This window comes from Pagrus pagrus (genome assembly GCF_965226575.1).
Source record: "Pagrus pagrus genome assembly, chromosome: 7".
In the NCBI taxonomy this organism is placed as follows: Eukaryota; Metazoa; Chordata; class Actinopteri; order Spariformes; family Sparidae; genus Pagrus; species Pagrus pagrus.
The window spans coordinates 3,263,698-3,289,159 of NC_140191.1; the positions used below are offsets into that span (position 1 = coordinate 3,263,698).

General features: G+C 42.8%; 1 protein-coding gene across 1 annotated transcript; it reads right to left on the reverse strand.

Moving 5' to 3' along the window:
• Positions 1–1,851: 1,851 nt before the first annotated feature.
• On the reverse strand, positions 1,852–15,744 carry LOC311259778 (soluble guanylate cyclase 88E-like). The gene is made up of 17 exons (XM_084357108.1): positions 15,687–15,744; positions 14,938–15,114; positions 14,360–14,492; positions 13,660–13,834; positions 13,246–13,337; positions 11,597–11,854; positions 11,350–11,494; positions 10,584–10,709; positions 10,345–10,465; positions 9,453–9,582; positions 8,918–9,064; positions 7,961–8,107; positions 7,421–7,577; positions 5,761–5,870; positions 5,183–5,272; positions 4,689–4,807; positions 1,852–2,806 (listed from the first exon to the last, which is right to left on the reverse strand). Exons 2-17 carry the CDS (start codon positions 15,063–15,065, stop codon positions 2,437–2,439), a joined length of 2,448 nt encoding a protein of 815 aa, XP_084213234.1. The 5' UTR covers positions 15,066–15,114; positions 15,687–15,744; the 3' UTR covers positions 1,852–2,436.
• Between the last annotated feature and the right edge of the window lie 9,718 nt (positions 15,745–25,462).

A 25,462-nucleotide genomic window follows, 5' to 3' on the forward strand; every position in this document is an offset into this window, starting at 1 on the left:
GCAGATGCTGTTCAGGAGAGGCCAGAGATTTAATTTGATCAGGCTGCAGCTAACATGGATTCACTTCCCCCCTCCCCCCCAACAGGATGAGCAGATATACAACTTCCATCTCACCTCAGGGAACCAGAAAATAACTAATCCATTGCTCCCAGTCCACGATTTATTAACTCTTTCATTTACTCATTAACGTGTGGTTACCATAACTCCTCCTAGTGGCTAATGAAACGCATGGCATTGTCTACAGATGACCCTGAGAAAGGCTGATAATAGTATATTAGTCACATCCTCTCTGCAGTTCTGTGGAACTGTGTGGGCTGCTGTGTGTGACAGCGTGGTGCTTTTCTTTTCATTTTTGTATTCAAGTGTTTCTCAGTTAATTAGTCCAGCGACAGAAAGTCAGTTCTGATTGATTTGTTGAATCCGTCGATCAAGCAAAATGCCTAATATTTGCTTTTGATGGACATTTCTTTCACTATTTCTGGCAGTTTGTTGAGTAAAATGTCAAGATTTTATGTTTCTGCAAACCACAGATAGGCTCAAATTTTTACACGTGTCATATCACATTCAAAGTACTTGTGTATGTGCTGACTTTCATGTCTGGAGGTGCTGGGGATGGTGGTGACGTAACAGGGTTAGGGTTAGCGGTAGGAACCACTGTAAGAAAACAGGGTTTTAACACATGTAAGCGTGAAACCCTTCGATACTTTTGTGGAAATGTATCAGACAGCCGTACTCCAGACGTGTTCGTGGCAACAAAATCCGGTATTGTAGACAAAACGCGATCTTTCATTAACCCTAACCAAGTGGTTTTTGTGCCTAAACCTAACCAAACCGGACAGTAGTGTCAAAACATAACACTGACATTTTAACGTAAAGAATTTCAAAGATGCAACATAACAAGTTTCAACATATCTCTCTAAAGACTTCTGTTTTGTACCCTTTCGCCAGTTTATGGACCAAATATGGTGTTACCCGTGTCCTTTATTGGACACTCCCCTCATCTCTCTGTCGTTCTTGGACAACTATTGGCCTTTAGCCACATGACCAACCCACCTCTGTACCTTTTCATCTTCATACCCAACATATTTAAATGTTCATAATGTGTTTCATGAAAGTTGTCCTACTCCAAGTGTTTGCTGGAGCTTTGACCCTTTTCAGACTTTTTCCCTGACCTTGGAGGTGAAGTTGTGCCAGACGTTCCCTCGCTCCTTGCCAACATTTATTTTGGCGATTGGGTTGTAATTACAGAATAATTTCCCTCAGAACATTTGTGGAAATTTGTTAACTGGCAGTAATTATAGATCAAACAGATTTGCAATGTATGCACTTCAGTGAATTACTACTGCAACCCAGATAACCTTTTTAGTAAATACAGTCCACAGAGATGGAAACATTTCCCATAGACGAGCATACAGTTCACGTACATACTGTAGGTTGAGGTCCACACAAGCCTCAAGCCAAAACTGGGGGAATTTGGGTTACACCTGCAACCAGTAGCTTGTTTTTTTGTATTTTTTTTAAAACCACGAACCACTTTAACCAGCAGCCGAGAATGTGTGTCATGACCTAATTACAAAAAAAATGCAAACGCCAAGTTTTAGTGGCTGTACATACAGTTTTATATAAACACTATCATACATTGAAATAAATGCAGTCAGTTACATATACAGAAAGTAGAACCAGAACTCTTTAAGACAATGCTGTGAAGGTCTAGCCAAATGCCTATCTGAATTACCATACCCCTAGTTTAAACAAAATCGAATCCAACCTCTGATGTGTGCTCTCAGTACATTAAATGAAGCATCCATTGAATTAGTTTCCAACCTGTAGTCCTGTCATAAAATAGCATACTTAAATTTTCCAAAACATCCTTTAATTTGTTGTTATCGTACATTTGAACAGTGAGATGTAATATAATGCAGCAAATAGCGTGAAGAAATCAGAAAACACACATCGCCGTGGCTGTCGTTACTTGTAGTACAAGATGGAAGTCATGTTTCTGTTTCTCTGTGCGTGTGCTGTTCGTATGTGGAGGACATTGCACTTCCTTTTTTTTATTTTGAAATAGTTGACATAAGGAAGGCATGTTGTGAAATCTTTAAAGTCTTAGTATTCGGGGAATAAATATAACTGAGCTTTAAAAAAACATATTTTTTTTTCATTTTGGGGTGAACTGTCCCTTTTAAAGTATTTCCGTCCTGTTTAAGTTGCCATATAACTCTTATTTTACTCAAAATGTCACAAAAACCTACGTCTCTCACAACCTCTCAGGATAATATGACATTCACAACATGTTAAAAATGCAGATCATCAGTAACCATGAATGTTGAAAAATCCCTGCTTTGTTTTGCCTTTTGATTAAACTTCAATAATACTTTTGAGCATCACACCGTCGTCACATGTCGTCTCGTACATCTAACACTTGCGACCATCTGCTCACAGAATGGAGCAGGAGGCGCTGCGCATGGGCAGGTTGGTGGGCAGCTTGACGTACTGCTCCCTGAAGCTGTTCCTCTTGCTGTGGAGAAAAGGACCCGGGTTCTCCAGCCCGTCAGCGGGTTGCGAAGACTCCGGCCTTGCGTTCAGTTGGGGCACCTCCAACTTGGCCCCCTTGTTGTTTTTAGTCTTTTTGGCTTTCTCCTTCTCCGGTGGCTCGGTTGAAACGGCGGGGGGCTCGTTAGCGGCCTCTGGTGGGGGCAGGGTGTCCAGGGGGAGATCGTTGGGGCTCGGCTTCCCTTCTGCCTGCTCCTCGCCGCCGGTGATGTGGAGGGTGGAGGCCATGGGCTTGCCGTTGGTGCTTGTAGAACTAGTGTAATTACACATGGTTAGTTTCACATTGAAGTTTCTCAGTGATTAACAAAAGCAGTGTCTTAAGCAGTGGTTCTCAAAGTTGGGTCCCTGAGGAGGGTTGCAGGTGGTCCCCGGAAAAAAGGGGAATCATTTGTTTTCACTATAATCCCATCCAAACTATTTTGGTCATGTGTTTCATACACTTTCTGTAATAAAACATCTAAAAGCAAGATTCTAATTAGATGCAAATAAGGTTTGTGGCCGTATTTATGTCAGTTTCTGGGTCCTTGATGTGAAAAAGTTGGATATCCACTGGTCTAAAGGATGATCGCGCTGTCTGAAATCCAACATTTCTACATTTAGCTCCGGGGATGATAGTTGTAAAAAACAGTTGTCTCTCCAACCTGAAATAGTTTTAAGATCTGACAGACAGAAGCTTCTCTCACGCAGCAAAAATACCCTTTAAAGATCATGAGTGAAATCGATACATTTAATAATCATTTTCCAGAAGAGCACACTTTCATGTTACTAGTGCAGATGATCTGCGGCCCTTTTCTCTTTTGTTTCAAGATGCTGACACGTCTCGTCCAAAAAAAATCTAAAAATCATTGAAACAGGAACCTTCACTGAGAACAAGTGGAATTATGTTGTAGCAGAATCATTTCTTATTTATAGTGGAAACAGACGACTTCCCCCTGCCAGCATTTCTCTGTGGTATTACTGTTGGCACAACTGTGGCAAAGACAAGCAGATCACTTTCTGTTTTTTTCCTCAGAGCAACAGCTACCAGCAACACAGGACACAACACGAGTTGATTTATTCATTCAGTCTATAATGGAGACGTAAAAGCAGGAACACCTGACTAAATGCCAGTCCTGGGAGATTTCGTGCCCGTTGGCTGACTGAATATCATCGTGAAAATGAGTTTTTTGGGAACTCAGGTAAACTCTGGAGGTGTCATAATTCTAAAACCATCACAAAGTTAAATCAACATTTACTTCATGATCGGGGCTGCACGATAGGGATTTCTTTCTCAGCCAAAACCAAAGACAGATCATTACCTCGACGATAAGATAACTGATAATTTAACATTTTTGTATTTTAAAATTAAGTTCCTAACCTGTAGTTTCTTCACACCTTCGGGTCAGAAAGGCTAAGATGTAGTGAGAGAAAGATGGATGGTCTTCCACAGCTCTAATAAGATTTGTTGTGTTAAAATTTGTAGACTTTTCTCCGAACATCGGCAACGGCATAGTTCATAGATTGGCATCGAGAGCGTGACAACATCGCAGGCCAAACACATCGCCTGCATGAGCAGCGCGTGTGCACGGCAGAACGTCTGGCTTTTCATTTCTGCAACAATGTAAACAGCGTGAGGCTGCAGCGGTGCGTCGTCTAGAGATTCAGTCTCTCGCCTATTTTTACCACTACATGCACGCAGCTGTCTGCAAAAACAGACCTGAGAACGTATCGACGTCACACCAGCGTTTCACTACATTTTAATGTCTGTATCTGTAGAATATGTCACAGACATGAAGAGAATACGCACTAACTAAATGTGTCTGATTTTATGAAAAATAAGTCACAAAGCTTCATATTGGACGAGTGGGACTGCAGTGTTTCCTGGTTTGTCTCACCCTGTTGTGTTTTTTGCTGTGCTTCAGTAACCTGAGACCCGCACTGACCCATCAAAGTGAAGACCTTGTTTCTGTGGTCAGCACGGCGCCTTCAAACAAACAAAAGCAGCGAAAAACAGCCTCTCGGTTCGCCTGCTGTCTGGTGCTGCAGGGGGCAATGAGCACAGCCCTGCCTGAATCAACGGGGGGCATCCCGAGTCCAGTCTGCACCGAAGAAAAGTGATTCTTTGGGTACCGACTGCTCTTCTTTTGTCTACTCACCCATTAGAGCTCTTGTCCTCGGAGTCTTTCTGTTCGCTGCTGTAGCGCAGCTCTGCCGGGGTCTTGAACGATAGATCTTTCTTTCCTTTCAGCCAGTAGGTCTTCATGTAGCCTTTACCCTGAAAGAGGTTTGGAAAATACAGTGTTGTCATCACAAATGCTTCCTTTTATATTTTGGAAAAGTACATTTAATCCAAAATGTATCTTTATTAAATCAGTTCAGGTCGAAACTATCGTCAAATTGAATCAAAGTTGTGAATATTTTCAGTAATACTCAACACCAAGAGGCAGGTGTCTCATTTTCCCAATTAAAAACCTCATCTTGTTAAAAAAATGATTCAATATTACAGTGACAAGACTGGCAAGACCTGACATGCAAAGTATTAATCATCATGTCCATCTCAATCAGTGGATGGTTGATAAGAACGGCGTAATTGGCTGTGGGAAAAAAAAAGACAAAGACGAGCAATTAAGGCTGATATTAAACTGCTCACCTTTACAAAGATTTTGCCCCTCTCCTCGATGATATAGGGCTCGTGTTCCAGGTGGTCTTTGGTGGTCTGACTGATGTGTATCTGCATGCCCTGCTCAGACAGAACAGCATACAGAAAACTGTTGCTAAAGCCAAATATTTAAAACAGGAGCTCCATCTCTGCTGCTGCTGCCTCTTTAAATCATGAAACGGGATGTGAAAACATTTAGCTCACTGGACTCTTAAAAATGAGAGTTCACTCAAGGTTTTCTTCCTTTATGGGAGCGCTTAGGGAGGGAAATAAGCCCGCCAACTCCCTCCTTTTTAATTTTCTTGTCGTCAGAACACATTTCCCACAAAACAAATTAACTTGTATTACCGTACGTAATGGAAAGGAAATGAAGTGATTAGCCTGTGTCATTAACTAAAAAGCAGCAAGCACAATGCTGCCATTACACAGCAAATGGTTTTCTATACTAATCTATATGAGGGTTGACTGAGGGGGAAATCACGAGCGTCACTGCAGTTATTTATGCCGTCGCCATGGGTTATTTAGCACATTTTTTGCCAGGCGGTCGTTAAATATGTTAGTGTAGTCACCACTCCGTTGCTCTCCATCCTCGAGGCGGTGTTCACAGTGTCGCCGAACAGACAGTAGCGAGGCATCTTCAGACCCACGACGCCGGCCACCACCATACCTGAGTGAATACCTGAGAGAGGGAACACAGTTCAGAGAAGCAAACACGAGCTCATTTATTCATAAACTGCCTGAATGTGTGTTTTATAGCAGCTGTTCTTCACATTTTTGCTCCCAGACAAAAACTGGCACGTCCAGCATGCAACATTTTAAGGATCGTCGTCACCGAGGACGATAACCCCGCTGATGAACGATAACACTCTGTAGCCCTGAGCATGTGCTTTGAACTCCAGCTGTTTTCAGATAATGGATATTGACGACATGATACAGCTGTTGATGCAGAAAAGAGAAACAAAAAAGAAAACCAGATGGATCTGGGATCACGAAGTTCTGCAAAGATGAGAGTAGACGGGAGAATCCAACTCTCTGTGACGAGAGACGTCGTCTTTTGAAGATGTTGAAAACTTTTGTACGAGTCAACATCTGTTCTCAGCCAAAAAGATCCTGAAGACCGTTTAAGACTGTTACCTGCAGTATGTCTCAACTGTAGAGATCATAGACGTGCTTTTATGTGACGTTTTTATTTCTTTTACTGTTCCTGATCTATTCATCTGTTCTTTATTCCTCTCGTGTGATGTCGTCTTCTTATCGTCCTCTGGTGATTTTATTTGCATTTTATCTTTATTTGCATGACTTTTTTATGCTTTTGCCTGTCTATTGCTTTTTTATTCATTTTACTTGTAATTACTCATATTGACTTTTTGTGTTTCGTCTTCTTGTTGCAACTTCTCCTTAGACTCGGCTTACTTGTGTTTGTCTTGACTGTTTATTCTGTAATATTATCTTTCTGAGTTTCCTGCTTTAGCTTGTTTGTCAAAGCACTTTGTAAACTGTGTTTTAAAGGTGCTAAATAAATAAAGTTTATTATATGAAATCACGTTTTTTTATGTGTAAACATTACAGTATATAAGTGTTTAATAAGTTGAGAATGTAACGGCCTGTGAATTCAGACTGCTTTCAGTGAAACTCCCTCGAATAAATGAAGGTTTAAAAGAAAGTGGAAGTTAAGTACATGTGTTAAGTGGCTTACATTGGCTCTAATGCAGCGTTATGACTTATCTTTTTAGCAGTTACATGACATGGATGACAAGTCAGATTATTTAATGCACCTTAAATTCAAAATATTAAGTCACAAGCCTGTGTCTCTCAGTTTCTGCTGCCTGTCTCAGGTCCTCAGCTCAAATAATTCACTAAGTCTAAAACACAGTTGGGAATATAAACTGTTTTTGGGGAAAGCTTGTGAAGGTGCATGTTGAAGTTAAAACAGTGACCCCTTGTGACAATAAGGAATCAGTGCCTTGATCTGTGTCCTTTTTGTGGTTGAAGAAAAAAACTTTCTGTTGTGCCACAAAATCCCAAGATTATATTTTGGGGTAGAGGTGGTGGTTGAGTGGATAAAAAGCCCAGCCTGCAGATGTCTGAGGAACGAGGATCAAGACACTGAATCCCTGCCAGTTCAGAGGCAGTGGTGGGTGGCTGACCCTGAGCTTGAGGCCTCCCGACGGCCAGCAACAGGCGAAATAATCTGTGTGCCTGATCACGGCTGACAGTCTGCCTGCTCACCGACTCTGATCTGGATGTTATCTCCAGTGGAGGGGTCTTTGAGGTGGTCGATGGAGCTCAGCATGTCCAGGGCCATGTCGCAGATGTGGTGCGCATGAAAGGTGGTCTTGTTGGGAACCCCCGCCACCACCATGTAGGCGTCACGAATCGTCTCCACCTGGACAGAAAGGAGACAGAGACAGATATAATGCCAGACATATATTCAACTTTTTTTTCCAGGTGTCTGTTGCACGTGTGTGATCGTCTTCCTCAGAGCTACACACACATTTATACTTTAAAATTAGACTGATACAAGGCTTCAGTAAATGTAGGTTTAGCTAAAGTTTGCATGTCCTGTTGTTTTCAAAAGGCTACGACAGAAGTTTTTCCAGCTTGTTAAGTGAAATTCTGCAGGACTTTAGCAGGAAAAAGGTCAAATGTAAAAAAGAACTTAAGAAAAATAACATTCATAGGTAGCAAAAACCGACCTTAGACACTTAAAACGACTAAAGACAGTTGAGAGTAACATCAGGCTGCGCTGCTTTTCTTCCACTGACTGACCTTGTAGACGTTGTGCTTCTCGCTGAGCGTGTCGAACACGATGTAGATCTCGTTGAGCATGTCCACCACTTGCATGGGGGTGATGTGGATGCAGATCTCGTTGAACTTGACCACGTCGCTGAACAGGATGGTCACATCTGGGAACACCTGGGAAGCAAAGAAACATAGAGTTGAGATAACTGTGATCAAACACCTGTGTGTGAGCTTCTAGCCGCAGGTAACGAGCAAAAAGTTGTATTTTTATATGTTTGATTTAAAAAAAAACTTGCACTACAACTGCTTCCATTGGTTCGGCTGTGCATTTGCACAATAATCAATCTGCTGTTTTTATCCTCCAACTATTGACATAAGGTATGTAGTTTTTTTTGTTTCCTCTCTGGGAGATGTTGTTTTGAATGTTTTTTATCAATGCATTATCTCTGTGCACCTTCAGCTGGGAGTAAAAGCAAAGACAACAACGACAATACTTTACTTTAATCTTCATCTTTTCCTTCATGTTTGTCTTTAAAGAAATCTTTCTTATAAATAAATCAAATCTCAGAACATTGTCACCCAGTTGCTCAATAATATTCTCACTCTTCTTGTGCTTACTTGCACGACTGCTGCAACAGAAGATAAATCTAATTCTTCTGTTGGTCACGCACACTTGTCCTTTCTGCTTTGAGAAAATGGCACTTCCATTTCACGTGAAGTTCACTGCCAAGGTAAGAGCACCGTTGCATGACTGACTCCTGACCTCCATGTGGAGTGAGTTGATGGAACAAAACGTACTTGAAATACAAGCTGTACTTCCTTTGAGTACATTTGCTGCTACGATCACAGACGCATATTACCAAGGATAGCAGAACAAAAACAATCTAAAGCCTCAGTTTTTTTTGCATGTTTCAGAGCCCGATGCTATGATATTTTGTGTTTTTTTCGAGCACCGCTATCCTTCGCTGACAGCTGTCTTTGTACCTGGCACGTCTCCAGAGCAGTGATCCCCTTCCTGAGGCGGTCGGCCACAGCTTTAGGGATCATGGCGTACAACAAAGAATCTCCTCTCTTCTTCTCTTCGTCCAGCTTCTTGATGATTTCCTGCAGCTGAGCATATTTTTGTTGCTCCTAGAGGATCAGAAAAAGGGACACAAGAGTCTACGGTTACAGTCGCACCTCTCTTAAAAGCTCAAAAAATCCCTCCTTGCCTTCTCTAATCCTCTTAATCCACATCTGTCCTGCATGACTGAAGTGGATTTAATGGGTGAAATCAATAGGGGAGCAGAGCTTTCACCTGGGTTCACCTGGTGAGGCTGTTTTATGGAGAGAGCTGGCGCTTCTTACATTTTGTACTCAGCATATCACATAATATGACTTCTACTCTGACAGTATATTTCATAAGGCTACACGAACCACCTCAAACTGCGCACTTGTCAGTGATTTTGTACAAATTGAGTTCCCCGGTTAAACACGAGTCTGCTTTGTTAGCAGGACGCTCTTTATCTGGAGACTTCACCTGGTCCAGGGCCAGCTGCAGCTCGGCCGATTGTTGTGTCCCGGCCAGAATCAGCTCTCTGCTGGAGTCGTGCAGGTTCAGGTCGTTCACGTACACACCCATCTTTATCATGTCCTCCACTGTCTCTATACTGCAGGAAACAGGAGACGAAATGAAAATGCATTAGGAGAGAGTGTAAATTAATCCACTTGATTAGCAAACATAATCCAATCTGTAAAATCAGATATGATTTTGGGGAAAGGAAACCTTATTTTCAGTGAAATTACTTAGTATTGAATTAATGCGTCAACACATACTACATTCAGGCAGGTTAATACACTCTGAGCACTCTGATGCAATTTAATTTAACTTAACTTCTCAAATAAAAGCCGATATTAAAAAAAAATCCCCCACAGTTGTTGGTTGCTGTCTCGACTAAACATCAGACATCAGTCATGCTGATTTGTTTTCTCATTGAAGCTGACGTTAATGAAACCGAACACAATTCACAACAGAAGCCTGAAGGAAAGGAAAAAAGGAATATGTCCTTGTGAATCGCTAACAATTGTTTGGTGTGAAACAGATGGATGAAGTGTGAAAAAAGAAACAACAGGAAAAAATTAAGATCTCAAAGGGTAGGGCAAGATCAGGAAACAGGAAGGCTTCTTACTAAAACTCAAATATAACAGTGGAAATCACACGATGAGCTTGGACTCACTCAGGTGTTCGACACATTCACATACATACCTGATACTTGCAGCAACAGAACAGGACCGTACTGACCCCCCTATAAGCCTGAATATACTATAATTTGGACCTGGCCTGGAGTCGGGTCCCAGTTTCTAGGGAACCAAGTGGACCTGTCAAGACCTCTGACACCATCAAATGTCAGTCTGTAGGCTGAAGGTCTTACATGGGTGTCCCCAGGAAGATGAGCGAGTCCCACTGGGGGACATACTTCATCTGGCCCTTGAGGTGGAGAGGCTTCTTCGGAGGCTCGCGCATGTCCTCGAAGATGGTCTCACTGCACTTTCCTGCAAAGAACCACAAGGTCGACAGGATCGTGGCAATAAAATAAATGATTTTTGGAGTTGGGATATGAAATGCTGTAGGTCACTGGTTGGAAAACGTTGAAGTGTAACTGGTTCTAACCGGTGACGGTCTGGAACGCCAGCAGTTCGATATCTTCCCCTCCGGAGTTGGCAGAGCTGTTGTATTGGGTGAGAGCGCTGCTGTACTCCTGGTCCGTGCCCTTCATCTCCTCCACAGCCTTTTGCTCTGAGCAGCAGAAAGAGCGAGAGGACGGATGACAGAATGAACCAGTGTTTGAGTTAAGTCGGTGAGTTAACGAGGAGCGGCGAGGACGGTGCTGTGAATTCTAATCAGGCGATGGCAGATCATTTTATATTACAAATTCATCACCTCGTTATAAGTTCTGCTCCGGTACGTTGTTGATGGTTATGTTCTGGATTATATCCATTATCTTTCATTCTCACACGTAACAAAATAGTTATTTCCCCTTGAAATAATTTCATCTTTCATTTCTTTTCATCCCTTTTTATTCTGACGACACATCTCTGAGATGTATCCACATGGCTGCCAGCGGCTTGATGGTTTCTCATCAGGATTCTTGTTTCATTCTCTTTACAGCATGTATTGAAATAAAGTCCTGTGTGCTTTGAGGAAGCGTATTTAACTTTGCTGTTAAACTAACAATAGTCTTTGGCTCTTCAAACCATCACCTGGATATATTATAAATATTTGACTTTGCTCTGGGTGGATACAATAACCTTGGGGAGAAAATGAGGCAGTGAAATGTGTGGATGGACGTTTTGTCATCCCATCCATTTGAAATGAACCCTTTTTATATATTATGCATTGAAAGTGAAATAAATGATTGATATGGAAAGACTGGTACCTCTTTCTTCTTCCCTCTTTGCTTTCTCGCTCTCTTCCTTCTCCTCCGGCTCCTCTTTGCTCAGTTTGGGGATGTTGACCTTCTGCTTGCTCTCCACCACCGCTTTAGACAACAGCTCAAACACATTGTTCAAATGGGTGTAGATCTGATGAGAGTCAGCACAAAGATTTCTGTGGATTAGTATGTCAGCAAGGCAGTGGTTTAAGTCTCTGGAGCAGGCTAATACTTCTACTCCTTCCAAACTCACATTATCCCAGCTGAACTCCAGCATGGGTCGGACCAGGGTGAACTCCTCGTTGACCTTCTTGCCCTGGAGGTCGGAGAAGACCTCTTTGAGGCCGTCGCCGATGCGGTACATGGTCATGTCCCGGCGGAAGATGACGCTGAAGGGGAACATGTCGAAAAAGATGCCGCGCTTCATCGGCAGCTTCTCGTAGCTCGGCGCCGTCTTCTGCTGGGGCATGCGGTGTTTGAAGGCGGCGTTGTCGAAGTTCATCTTGTAAACCTGGACGAGCACAGAGAAGTTGATTAAAACACTGAAATACGAGTCAGTTAGTTACAACCAAAATGCAGCTTCACACTTTCTATCTGCAGCTTTTAACCAAAATCACTGATGTAATGTCGAATTTTTGTAACTTTGAGGTTTTGAAATCGGTGAAAGCCGATGTGATCATTTTCAAAAGCATCTGTGAGAAAATAACGTCAAAGAATATTTTCTGTTCTTTTAGTTTCTGACTTTGAAGGTTAGTCTGATTTATCCTCCGTGCTCTTGTGACATTACGGCCCAGTTACAAGAATAAAATGTCGGCACTGATTAAATCTGGTATCATTTCAACACATCTACTATGCGTACAGATGCATACAGATTTCATGAGTATGAGCTGACTCTCTTATCAGGAAGGGGAGGGAACGACTGTGATGTCACAGAAGATGGCTGCCAAGTGATTCACTACCATTTGAGACCATTTTGGATGCAGCATTTGACTTCCTGTTTCAACTGACAAAATGTATTTATAACAGGTCTTTAAGACATTATCCAGATGTGGACTTTTTTGGTGACAATACTGGGTATTTTATGCCAAAACATGATATTTTCCTAACCCTGACAAGGTATGTTTGTGCCTAAACCTAACTCGACCTTAAGCACAGCAACATAGAATTAATCAAATTAATATTTAATAAAAAACGTAAAGAAATGTAACGTTTCAACATGCATTTGAAGAAAACCTACATTACCAACATTTATTCTGGAGCCTGGGAACAATATGTTTGAAAAAACAAGTCATACTGCTGCTGTAGCTGTGAGCTCAATTAGCCGGCAACTGTATCACAAATTGCCTGACATAGTCCTAATATATGGCAACTTTTGGGGCTGTTAGATCTCTTTGGAGAAGAATCAAAATAACTTTAATTACACCATAGCGAGTGTTATGCAAACCACGATGTGTAGAATCTGCTCCCTCACCCTTTATGTTGCTGCAGATACCTTATATCTGATCTATAAAGCATTATTAACATCAGTAAAGTTACAAGTTACATCTTATAAACTCTTTAAACTACGCCTCATTAAAAAGTGATGCCAAAATACGTCTGCAGTGACTCTCCGCTTGCTGGGTGACATCGGTGTTACTTGGTATTAGACGGCATGACATCAGGTATTAGAGGTTCCACATTGCAGATATGCTCTGCTGTAAATTATGAGTTGACCCAGAGTCCCGTCCCAATAAACACTTATCTCCATCCAATAAACACTTGCTGTCTGAGTGTAAACACGGAGTCCGCCTGGCGTCTCGTTGAAGGTGATGGAATCATTTCCATGCTGATAGAAGTGACTCGGGGGTCAAGGTCACACACTCGACAGCTGCATTGATACTTGACCTTTGCCGGAGCACCTACCACATATGTCATTTTTTCAGTTTCCTCTTTAGACAGGATTTCCACTTCAATGTCTGTGTTGTAGAATTGCCGTCCCACTTGAGAGAGCTGCCCTGCAGGAGTCAATTACACACAGCAGTCATGGATGTGTAGAGGTCAACTTTTTGCTCAGAAGGAGTTCAGTCAGAATGGGTTTATGTAAACATATAAGAACCGACTGAAGTGTCAACCAAGAGGCACCGTTTAATATTGAATCAATGACTTTCTCTGACGGCCTTGTCCCTGTGAACCAGGTCGTTCATTTTACTTTTCAACACAGCGTCCGTGTCCGTGTCCAGTGTTGAGAAGTAAAATGAAAAGTGCTTAAACTAGCCAAACTTGTGATGAATCTTTCAGGCCTTGGGTTTTGGGGGGATCCGTTACAGTCGCAGTTACCTTTGACGAACTGAGTGAAGCCCTTGCGGGTGGAGCGGTAGTGCAGCGTGAGGCTCGTCTCGCACTCCTCCTCCACGCAGAAGCTCGGCGGCTGCACCTTGGGGAAGGAGAAGCGGAAGTACTCGTGCAGGTTGTCCAGCTCGTTGATGAAGTCGCGCACATTTCGCCCCAACACCTGCAAGAAACGGACGATGACGACATTTAAACTGTTTCAATGTCACTTTCAACCTCACTAAGGATACAGATGCTGAACCTGTATATACAGTGATGTGTTTCAATTTGAATTTTGTATTGTTGTTTTTATTATAAATGACTAAATGGGACCTTTCCTGCATCTGTACAAACAGATAATCAATAATCAACACCCATAAAGCTTGATGATAAAACTGGGTCCACTGGGGACTAACTACAACCATCAGATCTGTCATTTAGTTATGGTGGATGCTCTCCACATTGATTGTACATTAATCCGACTTGGGTGCTGCTCTCAAGCATTATAATGGCAGGGGTAAACCTTGTTAGCTTTACCCACTAATGCTAAATACCCAGCTCTTAATCCTTTTATTCTGAAATGGGAAATTCTTTCTTGGAAAAACACAAAGAGCAGGTGAGCAGGATGTGCATTTAGTCACCATAAGCAAAAAATAAACAGCCGTAAAGACTTGTATATATTGCTGCTGTTAGCTAAAGATGATGTCACCTTAAGGATCCTCTCGTATCCATAGTTTCCAATCCTCTTCACCATATAGACCCCGAAGGCGTACATCAGCTCATCGTGGGTCTTTCCCAGAACCTCGCCTGCTGCCTTCGCCAACCTCAAGATCAGGTTGTCACTGTAGAGGAAAGAGGGAAAGCGAGCAAATGACCAAAAAACACCCACCATGTAAAAATGTGTCATTTCAATTTATCAAACATCAACAACATCACAGAGTCTCTAAATGGTCAAAACAGTAATTGAACAAAGCGAGTTTTACACATTATAATGTAATTACTGCATCACTTTGTTAAATTGTCCTGCAGCTGTTTGTGATACTGTGTCTGTCTAAATAAGCTAAATGTAGCTAAATAAATATAAATATTTCCTCACTGTGACTGGCAGGAACTATTTTTGCATAATTTTTTTTAGGTTTTAGTGCTGCACTGGAACTGAGCAATCACTGGTTGAAGCATTAGAAGGTTACTGTGCTGTTATACTTTTATAATATGAGTCTGCTGAGTCTTTGGTTGGACACTGTTTGTCCCCAAAATTGTGCAGTCAACAAAACAACATCAACCTACTTGTACATCTGATGTCTGACAAACTTGAGGTGGGGTATCTCCGCTCGGTTCTCGATCAGCCGCCACACATCCTCTCCGTAGGATTCGTTGATGTAATCGTTCACTGCTTCTAGGTACAGGCCGTACATCTTCAGAGGGTTGGACACCTCCAGAATGAAGCCGAACTTAACTGCTGAGCTGAGGAGAGACGGAGAGACGGGGGGGGGACAAATTACATATTCGAATCTTCTTTGTTGGGTCAGCAGTTTAAAATATCTCTGACAAGAAAATCTCTCAAAATCTGTTCTTCCTTGAGGGGACAGGGCTGTCTTCTTATGGGATTAAAATAAGATATTTTGCCTGTGTGTTGAGATTTATCGCAGTGCTAAAAGGCATGCTTTAAATGCATACTATTCTATCCATGTGGCGGGAAATGAGCAAAAATATGCTTTTACCTGTTTCACAACCTCATGAAACCTCAGGTAACCCTCTTCAGACACCAGCTACATCTAAGAAAAGTGAAAATATTCTCAAAGGAATGATTTTCCCGTAAATCCAGCAATTACAGCTGCATGTGTGTGGACGTCTGCTGCTTTATTCTACACTTACTGTAAAGTTTCTCAAATATGAGCTACAGACAAAAACATCACAGGGAAATCAAGCACTGCGAGATGTTCCATCCTGCCTGTTAACTGAAGTAAAACACCCCAAAAAGTATTGTTTTTTTTAAACAAAAAAGGATAAGAAGGTGAAAAGTGAAGCCCCCTTACCTGCAGTCCCTCAGATGCTGTGTTATCCTGGGCTCCAACTGTGCCGACAGACGCCACAGCACTGCTGCCTGCGGAGAGTTTCCACCTGCAGCTGACATGTGGCTCTCCCCCCTGACACTTGCCTGTCAGGTCAACAGGTGACCCGGGGCCAAAATAGCAGCGGCGAGGCATGTTTGTGGCAGGTAGCAAAGAAAAGCCTATAAATTCAGTGTTTTTCAGACTCCCAGCTGCACTCACTGGCAAACATACTGCGTCTAATTTGTAAGGTATTTGTATGGAGATGAAGCCTGTGGGTGGCTGTTACTGTACATGGCAATCTCTTGGAAAAAAAAAAAAAAGAAAAGACATTTTCTTTCTGTGTTGTGTAAACCCGAGCGCTCAATGTGAGGCTCATTATCCAAAATTAGCCTGTACTCTTTCCGCAACAACTCATTAGGCCTTCCAGGTTTCTTGGCTAATTACTTTCAGATTTGCATAATTACGGTCAGGTGCACAATAAACTGACGGGCACTGTGTTGAGATTGGCATTTTGTATTGTTGTGTTGCTGTGTGACGCGAAGCTGAATAATCCTTTTCAAAACATTGAGGCCTCCTGTAAAGGCTGCCATTATCCAAGTGACGGTTGAGATGTGACAAACACTTGGTGTTTTGACTCGAACCAAGATGTCTGTTGTGGCCTGCAGAAGCCACGTTTATATTTAAAAAGATGTTTTTCTTCGTAAAATGAGGCGTATATGACACAGACAGAGCTGAGGCTTTATTAAATAACTGTCACCCAGTGTGGCTGCTCCAAGGTGAGCTGACACAGATACAAATACTCACCCCCTTTTTCTCACCATGTCCACTAGGGGGCACTGTTACAACACCCTTGATTATCACTGGTGTGTCCACGGCTCCTGCTGGAGGAAATGAGCTTGAAAATGAGAAAAAATGTGTGTGTGACTCTGGCCTTTTTTGATAAGTCCAGGCAAAGAATATCAGGCATTCTGTTTTCTCGTGACATTCGTGGCCTTTTTAAATCCGCCCTGTTGCAAAACATACACACCTGACTCAAAGCATCGTTCTCCTCCATAATAAAAATGGTCATGAACAATGAGAAAATGGCTCAACTTTGACTGTTTCTCATATTCAAATTCTAACCCCGGAAGGTTAGGAGGCTCGCACCTATCATGTCGAGGTCTAATTAAGAAAACACTCTCAGCCGGAATGAAATTTTCCCGGCCGCCACTTTGCTCCTCACACCTACTCTCCGCCGGGGGAAACCAAAGGTGTGCTGACAGCTAGCCTGTAATACTCCGCTCTGAGCGATAATGAGCCGCTCTCTCCTCCATTTCTTGTGTGGCTTCTTTTTTCCCTTTCCATTTCCTCCCCCTGCCTCGCCCGGCGGTCCCCCTATTTGCCAGGTGCCGCTGTCTGTCTTTAATGGCCTCTAGTGTGACGGTGCCACACGTCGGCCTGGGAGGTCCGCCGCTGCCTCTTAGCCAAGGGAACAGAGGGAGATAACAATGTGCTGATGGTGCCAACCTGCAACTCCACACACAGATGCCGCGGGTGCTTTCATTAAAGTCGACATGACTCATCTTCTTTCGCTCCGCCAATATTACACCCTGCTTTCCCCTTCCCTTCGCACAAAGAGAGAGGTGCTGCTGTTTTCAAAGGGTGTCCATTCATGTCATTTTTCAAACGCTAACAGGGAGCCAAGGAACACCTCCCCTCCCGTTGTTTGATGTGAACAACACAGATGCACACTCGCACAAATGTACACACACAGCCCTGTTTTTCCTGTTTCTGCCACACATACAGGTGGTGTCGTTTTCACTATATGTTTCCTCTCCTGTCGCCACTTGTTATCTGCTAAAGGAGTTATCAGGCTCAGGCAGCCTAACGGAAGGGATGATCCAATCTCTGGGGAGTATCGGGGTCACCGGAGGAAACCATGCATAGTCAGCTCCAGCAAAGAAGTGACATGTTGATATCATTTTTATATCGCCGACGCAGGAGGAGGAGAGCCCGCCGTTCAGACGCAGGGGCGATGATTAAAGCATCAGCACGAAGCACAAACAGGTTATTGGAGCATTTCGCCTGAGTCGGGCTGCAAAGTTATTGGGTGACAAACTCGCACCGTAAACCGCTTCTTATTGTTTACAACCAGCAGCCCCTCCAGATAAAATTGTAAATCCCTTCGGCGCAGCGGGGACTGTGACTGCACAAAAGCTACAGGGATGAGTCGTAGGATGTGGCAAAATGGAAATCTCTGCCTCCCGTGGAGGAGCTGTAACTGTTGTGACCCTGTGGTTGAATACTTAATGGGAGTGTATCTGTAGCCCAGCCGTCCTATCTCTCAATCCCCCTCTCTCAGCCGCCTCCCCTCCCTCCCTCCCCTCCCCCCTCATACTGCAAAAGAAAGTGCCATATTTCTCCAGCACAATCCCATGATACCTCCCTCTTATTGGTTTTACGATAGACACAGCAGGAGTCGGGCTATAATGCTACGCTAGCTGAATGCTAACAATGTCAGGGGATCTTATTGTGGATTTATGCAGCATCCGAGGGCCTCTCTCTCTCTCTCTCTCTCTCTCTCTCTGTATTTATAGCTCCTCTGTGACTCCCCTCCTCTCCTCTTCCTCCCTGCTTCTCCCTCTCTGTTTCTTTTCAGTTTCACCTGTCAGCATCCATATCTTCCCCCACTATCCTTTACTGCACCTGCTACTTTTCTCCTTTCACTCTCTGCTCTCAATCTCCAGATCTAAATCATTATTTAATACCCCATTTTGGCGATAATAGTCCAGATTATTGTTATTGTTCGTCACATGGCCCGGTCTGTGTCTGCGTTAGTATTAAAGGAACAGTTCGCCCAAAAAATGATGCTTCAGTCGTTATCTTCTCAGGCACATGCTGATGGAAAGTCGAGTGAAGTTTTGTAGCCAATAAAACTTTTCTGGAGATTTACAGTAAAAAAGCGTTGCAGCAGTCTCCTAAATAACTGAAGTAGCTGGGGACTTGTTTTAAAACAGAAAACATTAAAAAGCAAAATGGCTCTGTACAGCTCACCCAGCATAATCCAAATCTCCAGAGGCCCCAAGATCCCAATTTGATTTGTTATTTAGACTCTTGCCTCCACTTCGGATCTCGCTAAAGACTTGGTATTTCACCTGGATAGGCCTGTTTTTTCAGGATGCGTCATGTGTATTTGACCTCACATTATATGTGCATCAGAAGTGATAGTCTGCCTTGTAAGACCCATTTGGTGGTTTTTATGAGAAGTTTTCTACCAGAAAACCTTTAGGAAAGTCAGGTGATTTGGTAGAAAGATGGACAAAGACTATTGTCATAGCAAGTCGCGTTTGTTGAAACGATCTTGCACATGACTTCCATGTGGGCGAAGGGAGTTTGTGTCGGGAGTGAATTTTCTTCTGAGTGAATTTCTTGTTTTCAAGTATTTACAATAATATTTTCAGTCACAGATTAGTTAGGGTTTAGGCAACACACCTGTAGTAGTCTGATTATCTTTCTAGCTGAATATCAGAACCCCTCTGGATTGATCGGAGTAGATCCAGGTCACCTGTTGCAGGGTGTGCAGGTGTGGAGACTCCTGGCTCCTGGTTAATGATTGAGAGCAGCTTGGGGCATCGTCCTCATAACCAATCAGGGTGTGACAACGTCCTTTTGTGAAGGCTTAAGAGAGGCGGGGAACGGCACACCTGGGTCATTGTGATTCTGTCCTTGACTCACTGCAAAACCTCATCCAAAGAGATAGTCAGCCAGAAGCTCTGCTCTGTTTAGGCCCTGTTGAAATGTCTTGGCTGCCCTTGTTCTCTCTTGTGGAGGGAAATCGTGAGCTTTGTGTGTTCGCCTTTCAATCGCCCGGCACCTGCAGGTTCTTTCAGTCTGTCTTAACTGACAAAGCCCCTCTTATACACCTTCAGTTCATTGGGGACTGAAGAGGTGGTTAGAGAAGAAATGTATTTTAGTTTTATTATTCCCTAAAGAGGCATATTTTCATTGTCGCTTCATTGAAGCATTTTATAATAATCAAAGTACTTGTGAACTGTCGGCTTCCCCATAAATATATATTGTTTATATTTTTATGTGGTTTGAGGTTCTCAGGCTTTTTTCATGCCAATACCGCCACAAAACTACCTGGTTAGGTTCAGGAAAAGACCATGATTTGGATTAAAATAAGTCTACGTTTACTTTTGAATTCACAAGGGACATCAGGAACAGTGATGATTGCAAAAAATACAAAGAAATCATCTCTGAAATGTGACGTTACAAGTGACAACTCTCAGGACAATTAAGATTTAACTTTTTTCAAATTAATCTGAGCAGACTTGGATCACGCTGCATTATGCCGGCCATACGGAGCAACATTTTGGGTTCTTCTTGTGGTCGTTTTTACGTTTTAAAACCCTAGGTACTTCAGTTGTTTAGGAGCATACTGCAACATTATTATGTTGTGAAGCTCCAGAAATGTTCCCATGGGAGCGAGTAGACAATGAGATAGTAGTAGATGAACTTTCATTTTGGGGGGAACTGTTCCTTTAATTGAATCTTCCACTGCCGTTTTGAAAAAGTCTGTGTGATGTGGGGTCGTTCATTGTTGCTCCTTTTGCATTAACTTCATTGTTGCTCAGTGTAGTGAAGCTAATAGCACCTGACCAGCAGCTTCTCACATCCACTCTGTCTCTCTGCAGGCCCCTCTCAGCTGCAGCCGGTGGAAGTTCAGTGCTCTCGGAGGTGTAAAAATAGTGTCAAATCCTAACAAAGGCAATTCTAGAACGGGGAGATAGGCGGATGTATAGAGGGGGGTGGTTGCACGCTGGTTGGAAAAGAAAGGAAATTCAGGGTTTCCACAGTCTGCATATAAATATTCCATTAACTTCAGCCGGCTCCATAACGGCATGGCAGTGCGCTTATGCATTCAGTGCCTGGAATTTGAAATGAAATTATGGTGGAGGTGGAGAGGGAGGAGGTGGCGGTGGTGAAATAGCCGTTTCCTTTCTTCCAATTTTCTCCTCTTCCCTCTTTCGCCCCTTCGTCTTATCACGGGTGACACTAATCCAATTTCAGCTCTGCTTGTGACAGCTCTAACGTGGTTTTGTGTACTGCTTCCACCCCCCGTGCTCGCTCACACACACACGCAGACGCACAAAGCGATGCACACACACTCCGAAAGGTCACATACAGTATCCAGACACATCTAGATGTCCACGCATTTGTCCGAACGTACACAGTACACCTAACAAATCCATCTGTGACCGCGCACAATGTACAGGCTGGCAACACAAACAGGCTTCCTGTCTTTTCCCAACACCAGCTGACAAATAATACACCGGTCCTATGATCAACAACATCTATAGATCTGCTCGGCACGTAGGTTCATCCACAACCTACAAGGTCGATTCAGCCAAATTACTCCTAACTGCATCCAGCCGAGCGAATACACTGGCCTTTCTTTACTCCTGTTTCAAAAATCTGCTCTCAGACTTGAGCCACCAACACAATACAAAAAAAATAACTGCAGGGAAGATATCTTTTCAAAACCAGTGTCACTGTAATCCACAGACATCATGCCATTTGACCCCTGAAACGTTCACTCCCATAGCCTCCGTAAATAAAACTGAAACCACCTGAGTGTCTTTACACTGCTGCGGGTAAATGCTCATTTATGTTCCATTACATACAGATACAGAGCCCTCTGTACTTTCTGTGTATGAGAACCTTCTCAGAAAACACACATGAATCTATGCCATAAAGTAATACAACACTTTTGGCAGATTTTGCAGCCCCTTTTAGTTTTTAAATTTTACGTAGGAAGCGGAAATTCTTCTCTCCAGGGCGTCTGAAATTTGCTTAAATGTTCTCACTGAAGAGGACGATGAGGCACAACAGTACAGCAGAGTCACAAACAGGTTGTGATGACTAAAAAAGGGGAAAATGTGTGAAAAATTGTAATAAATCTGAAAAAAAATACGGGAGAACTGTGACCTCAGGATGAAACCTGAGGGAGGGCAATTATAAACAGGAGCCTCCTGGGAAAATCGAGAGGGTTGGCAGTTTTAAGAATGGCGGACATCTGAAAGAATGGAAATAACCTTTTGTCGTCAACTCCTCCACAGTCGCCATGTTTGTTGTCAGAAACTCTTGACTCCAAGTTTCCCTCTACTGGATGTATTTTCTTAGCGTCCCTGCGAACGTGAATTAAATGGGGAGTTACGGTTACATCGTTTGAGATGGATGCATCTATTTTTGTACGTATAGTGGGCATAAATGAGCCTTAAATGGGAACATACGTTCTTTTAAACCTGTTATTGTACAGTCATCATCAACTCAAGGTTCACTTACAGCTAAAAGCTTCGTAAATATCTTAGTAAGAGAAATGTCTATCCCAAGGTCAAGAATGAACATCAGTGCTCATTTTATTGCAGTACTGTGTTATGTATGAAGTGATATGATAGGCATGGATGCATTTGTGTACCTTCAGTAACAGTCTGTCTTATAACCAACAATATATCAAAAGTTAAGATATTTACAGATGAAGATGATGAGACTTCTGGACAAACGAGTCCGTCCTTTAACTTCCTGCGTAACACGTGGCTGTATTGCATTCAGTCTCTTGGGGCAACTGTTGGTGGAGGAAAAGAGTCTCCGTTTGCCTTCTGTGATGGATTTCTCCGTGTTTTGATTACTGAACGTCAGTGCAGGAATGTGAGATTAGAAATAAACCCTTGGCTCTTTTGATATCTGAGTGACTCACAGTGAAAACCTGACGTTTTGCCATCGATGTTTTTAGACGTTCTATTGTGGCGGCTGGAAATGAGAAAAAACACGCCACCAGACAACAACACAGGCTACAAGAGGAAGGTAGAACCAGAAATACATCTTTTGAGGTATAATACTAATATGAACTTAGCCTCAATAACTCCTACTTTGTAACACAGACACTTTTAATGTTGCTTTTTTCAAATGATATGTTGAAAAACAAGGAAACATTTTTTATTTTTGTGACCATCCTCACATGAAACCTGACAGCGTCTGACGCCTGAAACCCTGACATGTTCAACACCTACGCTTATGTTCAAGTTTGCAGGACACAGAACTGTAGTGACCCTGTGAGGTTTGACACGTGTCGGTGACAGAGGTGTCTGTGGCGTGAGGTCGTTACAGAGCTGTGAGGCCTGTTGGGAAGTCAGAACGGCCGAATTAGTCAACAGAATGTGTGACTTGGTTACGAGAGACTGCTTTTCATTTCCTCTTTCCTACCAACAGTTTTATTTTAATCCCCACTAGTGGTGAGGGAACTATTCGGATCCTTTTACTGAAGTAGGAATTGCAAAACAAAATGGTGAAAATACTGCATTACATACATGAAATACTTAATTAAAGAAAAAGTACAGTGTAGCCAAAAGTCATACTTGATCTGATATTCAGAATCTGATATTAAATGTACTTAAGTATCAAAAGTACACATAAAACTAAATTATATATAATATACACATATACATACTGTGAACTATGTGTCGACCAATTATCGGATCTGATACTGATTTGCCAAATCTGTGTTTTTTTTCATAGGATTGCCAATTAAATATTTATGTGATTTTATATGTGATCGGACCCGAGCACAGGCGTTAATAATAACTATGAAAATAGCAGTCTTTTCGCCGATGGTCTCGTTTGCTGTTACAGGTGATTTACAGTCATCAGAAGAATCAAGAGACTGTTTCATAAACGCTTTCAAGTTCCTCTGAGTCACTTTCAGTTTACTTTTTTTGAAACAATGCATGTACAGCTGCGTGCGATGTTTACAGGCACTCTACCAACAGCATTAAAACTGCAAAGAAAAGCATTTTCTTTCTAACTAGTGCATTAGTTTAATGTGTTTAATGCCGGGATAACTGGAGGCTGCTAACAGATGCTACAGCTCTGTGTTGATTTCACACCTTGATCGTGTTATTAGCAGGCGGGAGCGATCGCTGCGGCGGGTGAAGCGAGGACACTGAGGGGCAGTCGCATAAGTGATAAATGAATTGTAATAATGGCGCTCGGTACTTTATTCATTTGCTCCTTTTTATATGTTTTCTGTCTGTGGGTTTCGGCATTAACCGGCTTTTTATATGTCATTTACTGATCTGCCATCTGCCCACACTGCTTTTTTTATGGGCCAAACAGCCCACGCTGGACTGAATGAAACCAAACAGCAGATAATTGTGCCCATTGTTAGTAACGCTGGCAACGATCCTGTTTTGATTTTTATGCTGAAATCAGGATGTAACATCACGTGTAATTTCATAAATGACGACCATTTGGCCCCTCACACACGAGATGATGAATATAAATCAATCGGCAGCCTTGATCCGTAAAACCTCCCATCTCGTAGGACTCCCAGAGTGTCGGCAGACCTAGTTTCTAGTCGTGGAACTATTTCTGCTTCAGTGAAGTGGTGAGGCAAAAAGCGTATGCGCTGAGAGAGGCTCTGTGAAGTGAAGCAAAGTTTTTTGCATTTTTATTTTAGTAACTCGAACAAGTGCTGAAGGAAGCAGTTCTCCAGCGGGGCTGCTTCTCCCAACGTGTGATTTAAGTGTCCACGCAACGCAGGAAGCGACGAGAAATGAGATGTTGATTCTTCTGCCTCTTCGTCGCTTGTTTCTGCCAGACTTACACAAAAATTGCCTATACACACACACACACACACTCACCCTGCATGCATGCACACACACCCCTTAAGCACATCAGTGAACATCCCATTTCCCGGTCTTATTCCTGACTTTCCGCTGGGAACCGTTCTTCAATTGTGATTTTTTTTTTTCCTCCCTTTTTTTTCTCTTTTACCCCCTCAGTAGGTGTTCTGCGGTCGGGTAGCGATGTCTAAACGGGAGGCAAGGTCACGGAGTCTTTGTCAGGATGCTCCTGAGAGAACGCACGGAGAAAATAAATGGTGGTGAAACAAAAAGCCAACATCACCCCTCCGCAGTAAGGGAGGTAATTGCATCACAAAGTGGTAATTCAAAACAGGGTCGTGGCCGAGCTTTAGTGTGGGTCTGTGTGTGTGTGTGTGTGTGTGTGTGAGGTTGTGTGGTATATTGTTCTGAAAACACAAGTCTCCGACAGTGAAGCCGTTCAGTCAGCGTTTGTCTGTCGTAAATCATTCACACAACAATGCAGCGGAGTCTCGGAGATCATGTCCGAAGTATTGTTTACACTGAAATAATGGATGGACTTCACTCTCAGTTTTAACCACATTCGTCACCAACTGTCATCCAGCTCGGCCTGAAACCTGAGAATTTATACCAGCGTGGGTCGATGATGGTGGTAATGAAATGCTTCGTGGGTAATAATGGGCTCCGCTCTGTCCTTAGCTGCTCTGTTATTATTTCAAAAGGTACCATCAGCAAAATATTATGTCTAAATTTAGCGTGTCTACTTGTGTTTTTCAGTAGATCTGTAGGGAAATACCAGGACGAGATAGTTTTCCAGATCCATCAAGACTTAGTGAAGGTTATTTTAGTCGTGCTCCTGTCGATTCAGTTTCATTTTGTGTTTGTGTGGTGTCATTTGCGCTTGTTTTCTTGTGCTCCACACCTGTACTGCATCTCCTTCGTAAGCCCCGCCTTGTTTTTTACATTGTTTTCCAGCCTATCAGCTCCTTCCCTGTTCATAGTTTTTATCCACTCATTTCCCTCACCTGCGTTTCTCCGCTTCGCTCCGGTCCGGTCTTTAGTTCAGTCTTCGTCAAGTCATCTGTTGTGTTTCCTTGATCTTGTTTGCCTTTTCTT

Coding starts and splice junctions, on each gene's coding strand:
- LOC311259778 (XM_084357108.1), bottom strand. CDS start 15,065: ATGTACGGCCTGTACCTAGAAGCAGTGAACGATTACATCAACGAATCC. Junction 13,338..13,659: donor CTTCACTCAGTTCGTCAAAG/GTAACTGCGACT, acceptor TGACTCCTGCAG/GGCAGCTCTCTCAAGTGGGA. Junction 5,871..7,420: donor TAACATCCAGATCAGAGTCG/GTGAGCAGGCAG, acceptor TCCCTCTCTCAG/GTATTCACTCAGGTATGGTG.